Consider the following 8,600-nt stretch of genomic DNA (forward strand, 5'->3'; position numbering starts at 1 on the left):
AGTTGAACCACTTGCCCAAGGGCCAGCCGTCTTGAACTGGTATGGCTGTTCATACTTGTGAACGTTGTCGATCAAAAAGTAAATATCATGCATATCTGAGGTGCAACATCACTAGGTAAGTATTAGGTGGCGTGTTCCTTTAATAGAAAATGCATACATACGTAATTTTAAGGACCCTAGTTTCTTAAGCTGCGCTGAAAATGCATAAGAATGGAAGCTTGAGCGAGTTGGTATGCGTTCATCTTTGTTGAAACAGCGCTCACTAGACGACGACGAAGTAAAAGAAGGCACAGGACAGGCGCTGCCTGTCCTGTGCCTTCTTTTACTTCGTCTTCGTCTAGTGAGCGCTGTTTCAACAAAGCTGAAAATGCGACTGCGCTGAAATTTGCCTTCCTCCGTGCCCTTCGCACGAGCTCATTGTTGTGTTTCGATTTCGGTTCTGTATTGCACTGTACGAATGCCATGGGTTGGTGTTGAAAAACTTTAGTTTTGAGAAGGCCAAGAAGGTGAAAAAAAATATTTAAAAAATGAAAAAGCAGCGTTGTGGGCGGCCTTCAGGCTGCCGGTTGTGGGCGCCGCTCTGGCGTTCCTGTTTTACCCAGGCGACGTGTAAATAAAAGAGTGTGTGGAGAGTACTCGTTGAGTGCGGACGTTTCTCTGCTTCAGCGCTTCGCGCCAAACCGCGTTTTCGGGCTGGCTGGCGTCCCCGCCGGTCGCGTTGGTCACCGCCGGTCTTCGCCTGCTGCTGCGCCGGGACTACCAGCACGCAACACAGCACTCATGTTTCCCGATGGCGTCCATATCTCACACAGCGCCTCTTCTATCGTCTTTACACGACATTTGCAGCAAAGCACGCAGATATTTTTGACCATGGTGTCAATGCTCTTTCACACCAATATCTCGCATATTTGGGGCTCTACTTGGCGCCTTTTGACCTCGAACTTTCATATATGAGTTATCAGTGGTTGGAATTCAGTAAGAACATGTTTATTGAATATGGTGACTCAAACGATATATGTTTATCAAGAACTGCTTGTGAAAGAGTTTGCGGGGGAAAATTCAACCTGCCCCCCCCCCCCTCCCTTCTACGTAACTCACGCCTCTGATTAATATAATAAATATTGAGCTGGCGTATGAACGCTTGTGCTTTGAAGTATGTCTTAGTCGGCGGGAGTATAAACGTGAGCCGACACAAGGCTGATAGTAATACTGAAGTTGTGTAGATAGAACCAATAGGTCGGCAAAGAAGTGTGGAGCTCACTCAGACTCGCTCAAAAAATATATTTTGCGCTTAGGACTCGCTCAGACTCACTCACCAATACGTCCTCTACCGGACTCACTCGGACTCAAGCTCACCAAAATAGTACTCACCCGGCCTCACTCAGACTCAGACTCACGGCTCGATCTGAGCCTGAGTGAATCTGAGTGAGTCGACTCATGAGTGAGTTTGCCGACCTATGAAGAGAGAAATACAGAAAGATAGAAAAAAACAGAGAGACCGAAAGAAAGATATGAACAGAAAAATTCTTGTTGAGAAACAGTTCTTCACGAGAAGGGATTCGAACCTACGCACCCTCGATCTAAAGGTGAGCGTCCTAACCACTCGGCTATCCAGGCACCCTAGCAGAGCATATCATAGCCTTGTATAGCATAGTGTAGCAAGGCTATGCACTATTGCACTATGCACAACATAGTGTAGCCTTGAAGAAGACAAGTCCACTTGTCGAAACGTCGGCTCGAGCACCCACCCCCTGTTTACGGATTTTTTCATCGCAGCTTCCATCTTCCACTACCTGCCGTTTTTGGGATAGTGTGGCAAGGGGTGGGAAAAGGGAGTGAGCGTTAAGTGGAGAGATGTATTGGTGAGATGGAAGGAAAGGAGGAGGGAAAGGAGCAGGGGAGAGAAAGCGTAGCACAGAAAGAATGAGAAACAGAGAAATTGAGAGAAAGAAATGCAAAAAGAAAAAGAAAGAGAGGCAGAGGACATCAATGACAGAGAGAGAAGTAGAGAGACAGAAAAAAAAATATAAAAAGAAAGAGGAAGCAAGCATCGCGTCGTCTAGCAACCAGATATCGCGCCACCTGGCCAAGCCGCGCATGCGCAGTAATTAAGCCACGCCCACCGATGGAGACATCGCGCGCAACCTCCGCTCAATAGTGCATAGCCTGGCTGCGCCCGATCGTGTCCAGAGAGTCGTGGGGCGTCCTAAGAAAGTGCGTACTCCGAAGAGGAAGCCGCGCATCTCGAAGCTCGACGGGGTGTACGAGCGACAACGGGCCCGTGGTTGGCTGTGCCAAGCTTTGCGCGACTTAATGCAAACTGCCCGCATTTTTTCTTTGAGACTTAACTCCAGCGCCTCCGTCACGCACTCCACATTCGACCATGATCAGTGAAGCTCCAAGGAGAACCTCTCACATAACACACTCGTGCATGTGATTTGCTCTCTCTTTGGAATCACGTTTCCCTCCGAAGAAAGACCGTGCTTGTGTTCGAAACTTGGGTTATGTTCTCGCCACGCAGCGATTTCGAAGTTTACATAGACGAGATCGCCACCAAGCGATTTACGCTGCGGACGCAGTTCGCATTCCTCAAATCTCGTGAGCAGCCATTCAGTCAAGAACATTATATCATAAAGACATAGCCAAAATGTGAAATGTTGTTATAAATCGTATGTCAAACGGCTGCAAGTGGCTATCCGTAGCAGCCCCAAAGAAGAAAATAGAAATGCATTGTTCGCATAAAAACTGCAACACCTTCCGTTGCACAGAGTCCTCACACGGTGTTTGAACCAAACCGCATGGTCGGTGAGCCTATTTAGGTGCCGGGGGCCTGACCACATTGGGAGGCTGCTGCAGTGCCAGGCCGACGCCGTAGTCAGGGCTGTCGAAGGATGCCGACAGTATGTTGACGACCGTGACGCCGAACACGGCTGCGGTGGCCACGTTGTTGAGTATGTCGGCGAGACGGTGGTTATTCTCGTTGTTGACGTTGATGAAACCCAGCACCAGGAACACGATGCCCACCATGATCTGCGCAGATGCAGGGTGCACTCGCTTATATACAGTGAAACCTCGGTGATATGAATCTCACGGGACCACCAAAAATATTCGTATCATCCAAAATTTGTATCACCAGAAAGCATGAAAAATTATCATGCGAAAAAAAAATCTCACGTACATTTTCATTTATTGTTTTTCAGGGCCGCAGTAACTTCAGGAAGAACTCTGAATGATTGTGATTGTCAGTTAAGTTTTCAGGTGTCGGCACTCATACCAGCACTCGTAAATATGCGGCCCGTAAGCGCGTCTTTGATTAATGAAACAGGCGCGTCGTGACACGCGACAGCAGTAGCCCCGTCCGAATTCTAGCATGATTTTTCGCATGACACAGGAGTACTGCGGCGAGAGTGACGGAAGAATTACTTTGACGGGATAGATCAAGGCCACAAAATTTCAGAACCATGGTCCTATGTTATGCTTTTGTGATCGCGGAGGTGTTGGGAATGTTTTTGGGAGATATACGGCCGTGCCTGCGCAAGTGCGACCTCAACAGTCGCGCAGCCTGACTCCTTCGCCAAAACCGTCCTCGCCTTCTTTCTGTCCTGGTCCTCCTTTCATAGGATTTCTGGTGCACGAGGCATGCACGTGTTCACACAGTACAACGACAGCAGCCCACATCGATGCGTTAGAAGAAAAAGCAGGGCGCCAATGCACTCTGTAATGTAAACGCGAACGCACACGGAGGCACATTAGAGCCTCAAAGATTGGCGCACACAATCTCTGAGGCCGTGACGCGTCTCTGAAGGTTTATTCTGACCGCAAGAGAAGTATTTTTCTTACAACGTGATTCTGACAATTTGGCGGTGCCCGCGCTTGCGTTCCCGCGCTCGCACGTGCTTGGTGCGTCTACCGCGACAGCGCGGACACAGCACCTCTTCGTACCTGGGCGGTAGGGTAGATTCGTATCAAACGTCACGGGGTAAAAATTGGTTCGCAACAACCATACTCCATTACATTGCAGGCGAATGGGCCTTGGCCGGGACCAAAGAAAAATTCGTATCACCCTGAAATTCGTATGAGCTGTGATCATATAATCGAGGTTTCACTGTACCTGGTGTTTTTATTCGTGACACTGGGAAAGCCTTTCGAACCCAGTAAGGTAACAGCAGGCCAATACAGTGGCTCAGCAAGTATACCATGCCAGGCTAATAGAACTTAAAAAAATTGAATTGAACAACTTGTTATTAGACGTCGTCGTTTTGCGCAATATCAGGCACCTCCCCCCCCCCCCCCCCCCCACACACACACACACACAACAATGTTGTATCTTCGCACGGACGCGCAAGCGATTGCGAAACAGAACATGATAGATAGAGCCGCTTCTGAAAAACGCACAGACGAGAGAACCGCAGTGGTGGACAAGTGGTTAGAGCGTCCGCCTCCAATGCTGGATGTACTAGGTTCTATTGTTAGCGCCACCGGGCACCCACTTGTTTTCTAATGGCACCTCGGCCTGACGGTCGGTGTGCACTCATTTCTAGGGAAGATGTCATTGTCGCTCTGTTTATTCCAATCCCCTACCACCGCCTCCTAATGACACTCAGCCGTGGTCCATTATGGGTTGTAGTTTCGCGTTCTGCCCCCTCTCTAAATGCGGCTGCTGTGGCCAGAAACCACGTGATTGTGTTAACAGCGAAATACCATAACCGTGAAGCCATGCACCATTGCGAATGACCGCGCTGCCCTGCGAGAACTGCAGATGCCAGATAGATAAACATTGACAAAAGTTAGCTGTTATGGTTATTGAGCATGCCAAGTTACATTACACGCTTTTCAGGGTCGCAGTATGGCTAGGGAAGGCATCCGCTAAAAAGGGACGCGCAACCTCACATCAGGCTCACTCGTCGCTATGTGCCGCCAGCAGGGTGTCGGAACGAAATGTTTTTCGTTGTGGTTTTAGTTTCGTTCCACCGCAAAAAGTTCCGTTTCGTTTCTGTTCCGGAACGAAAAAAAAAATGTTCCGTAACGGTTCGTAACGGTTTTTTTTTGTATGCAAAAATTTGAAGTTAAGGTAATCATATAATGAACATTGCATTTGTGATGTAGTTACTTGTGATGTAACGGAAGTAACTGTACCACGAATTCCTAGCAACTAGCACAAACCAGTATTAATAAGTCATAGTATTTATTTTCTCAAAAGACAAATACGAATTTTTTACTGGGCTCAAGGCTTTGTGTCAAGGGATTGAGCTAGATCTCAGAAGCAGCACGTCATTGAGTGTACTATCTGATGTGCGAGACCGCTGTTCTGATAAAAAGATCGCCAGGCCTGCGCGGAACACGCAGTATAGTCACAACGAAAGCTGGAAGAGTGGACTTTGTAAAGCCCGTTGGAGAGTCTCTTGGGGCAATAATACAAGTAAACATGCAAGGTACCTACTGCGCCATAAATCATCCCAATTTTTCTGAAGTAGAGAAGTTCCCACTATGCCATTTTTCGTCATTCGTCGGAGTCTCGTGGTACGCGCTACACATCTGTAAGCCATTATGTGCACTTTGTGCTATGACTGATGATGATAAAGAATTATGGCTGAGCACTTTGCAGTGGGTTGGAAGAAGTGTTGCAGAACGGGCGCCTCCATTCCATTTCAATTCCATTGCGGGGAATTAGAACTTGCCGCAATTCCATTCCTTTCAATTCCTCGGAATGAAAAAAGCTCATTCGCACTCTGGGAGTGGCCGGGCAGTTCAGTTCCATTCCTGTAATTCCTCAACGTAGGAAAGGCATCTTGACAGTTTTATCGAGTTAAGAATGAACGCCCCATAAACCTGATGTCATCAGATGCATTAAGAACTGCAAGAGTACGCAAAACACGTTACCAAGGTCGAGGGATAGTAGCTTGGTGACATATCTCGTGCAGTAGAACCACCCTACTAATTCCCATAGGGGGCATTTCTCCTGCTACCTGTAGTGCATGGTCAGCATGTTTGAACGAATGGTGGTGTTTTAATATTGTTTATGCTTAAATGTGTTAATGCTACAATGACGACATAGCGTAGTTTTATGCTGACAAAAGATGTATTCAAGAAGACTAAGCAGTTCTGCCACGCGTCTGGAGCGGTCGTGAATATGCAGAAAACTAAGATTTGGTTAATGGGGAATTAGACCCTCTAGATCTGCTGGTATTAGTTGGAACGGTGCACCGCTCGGGCACCTTGTGCCTTTGTATCGAATACGGAACACTGGGTCGCACTGCTCGTCAGCACTCACGCTTGTCAAGCGCGCCTCGCAAGTATGGATGGGGTGAGGAGAACTTTCTGTGTTCGCCTGTGCGCAGGTGTGCAATGTCTTCCTTGTCGCAAAGGTTACTTACGTGCGTCAGGTACCAAGCAGCTCGTGAAATAGAGATAAGGCTGTGCACAGTGTATTCGCCACTTTCGTGTGGGGGTATCAATGGGAACCAACGCGCAGGGGTAATTTCTTTCTCCCTTCGGTATCTGCTGGGATAATGCATTTGTTTGTACACTAACTGACACCTTGGTTTCTAGTAGGCACGCTGCTTATAAATGTACCGTGCTTGTAATCAGCCAAGCCATTTTAAAAATACTGCTTTATTGTTAATTTCGAGGCTCTGACTTACTAATGTTTGAAGTTTGAAAAACAGCACGTAGATGAAAACGTGCTCTATTTTCGGAAAAAGACGTAATTCCATTCCCATTCCGTTCCGGGCAAAAGGCGCTTAATTCCATTCCCATTCCATTCCATTCCCCCAAGCGCTGTCCCCATTCCATTCCGGGGTCGCGAAAATGTGGAATGATTCCGGAGTCATTCGAATTCTGGTGGGGCAACTCCGCAACTCTAGTGGGAAACATTAAACACACTCTTTGCGCTATTAGCATTGTGTGATGACTGGTTGTTATTTTACTCTTCTGCCACGCTATATTACATATGTTAACACGATTCTTTGCCCGACATGACGCCTGTATCGAGTATTTTTGTGATGGAGTTACAAGCACCAGCGTGGCACTGTGGTGGAAGAACTGACTGCCATGCAGAGGGCGCCGGTGGAAATCCCATCCTCTCCTAGAAATTTGTTTCTCATTTAATTTTTCCTTACATCACGCGATAGCAGTCACGGACACCGGCGGCGGCGGCGGCGGCGGACAACTATGGCGCCAAAATCAGCTGTTGTGATCTCATAAGAGCTTTCGCTGTAACAAACTTCAGCGCCGACAATGCCCTCTCTATGTTGGTCTGCGTGACAGGCGCGCAGAAGTCCACTTGCGTTAATATAGACATCTCTGGTTGCCGCTGTTTTCGTTTTTCGCACAATTTCAGCATATCTTTGATTTGTAATTCCTGCCTGAGGCACGCGCTAGTACTGTACCCTGAGATATGCTGACATTGCATGAGCTCAGTCGCTTCGCGTTGCGAAGTTTTCTCGTGAACCGAAAAACGATTGAAAAAATTTCGGTTTCACTCCGGAACGAAATAATAGATAAAGTTTCGGTTACGTTTTCGTTCCGGTCGAAAATATCGTTTCTTTTTTCGTTTTCGGTTTCCGTTCCGTTCCGACACCCTGGCCGCCAGCGTCGTTCAGAGCACGTGGATCGCCCGCGTAGTACGCATTTGTCTCGAACTCTGCGTGTACGAGTAGCATGCAGTGTTTCTACGCTATTCCTCACTAAAGGCAAGAAAAAATTAATAAACGCGGAAAGTTGCGAAGTACGATGTGCTCAACATAAGACGACATGACGTTTGTACGCTCAGTTCGTCGATTGTTTCCCCCGTGAATCGCGCATTCGCTGACTGGACTACTCCTTGACTTGATACCCAGGCACATGCCTCCGCTATCGCTCCTAAGTGCCCGCCCGAAGCTGGCGCATACCTGCAACCCTATGGAGAGGCTGAGCAGCACCAGCAGAAGGGTATAAAATTCGTGTTGCGGGCCCCGCTGAATGACGCTCTTGAGCTGCGATGTGTTGGCCGTGAGTAGAGCCACGTCTAGCAAGCCCTGCGCCAGGGTCTTCTTGGTGGCGTAGCGGTTGGTATTCATACCGGTGCGCAGTTAGCCTGTCCTGGCGGTCTTCAACGGCGGCTGAAGACCCGGCTCGCGTGGGGCACGTGATGCCTTAATCCTTGAGAAGAAGGACGCTGTGTCTCAGCTCTTGAACCGACCCGCAAGCCATGCGTCAAGATGCACCACCCTCTTAAAGATCAACTTCGACAGAGCGAGTATCTTATCCTGGAATATCCGTACGTGGCAATCTCCTTGATTCTGGTGATTACCAATTCATTGGGACTACCGATCGATTTTCTCTCTTATATAGGTATACTCGTCATTGAAATAAAGATGTATAAACTCTGTGCAGAACAGCAGGCCATTCTCTAATTACGCAAGCCCTCGAACCGATTAAGGAAATTTTAACTCAAGTACCATATTTCCACATCAAATGTTCGTCGTATTTGTAAACAGAACTTGCTGAAATTTTCCTACGTGCTGTAAGTAAATAAAGATACCCCAAATGTACCCCCCCCCTTTTTTAAGGATTCGCACTCGGCTAGGGCCGAAGCACTCCCTTGTATGGTACAAACACCC

General features: G+C 47.9%; 1 protein-coding gene across 1 annotated transcript; it reads right to left on the reverse strand.

Moving 5' to 3' along the window:
• Nucleotides 1–2,811: 2,811 nt before the first annotated feature.
• Nucleotides 2,812–8,057, reverse strand: LOC119406660 (ninjurin-1). Its single transcript, XM_037673391.1, has 2 exons — nucleotides 7,890–8,057; nucleotides 2,812–3,030 (listed from the first exon to the last, which is right to left on the reverse strand). Exons 1-2 carry the CDS (start codon nucleotides 8,055–8,057, stop codon nucleotides 2,812–2,814), a joined length of 387 nt encoding a protein of 128 aa, XP_037529319.1.
• Between the last annotated feature and the right edge of the window lie 543 nt (nucleotides 8,058–8,600).

The sequence above is a fragment of the Rhipicephalus sanguineus genome, chromosome 10 (genome assembly GCF_013339695.2).
Source record: "Rhipicephalus sanguineus isolate Rsan-2018 chromosome 10, BIME_Rsan_1.4, whole genome shotgun sequence".
Taxonomy (NCBI): Eukaryota; Metazoa; Arthropoda; class Arachnida; order Ixodida; family Ixodidae; genus Rhipicephalus; species Rhipicephalus sanguineus.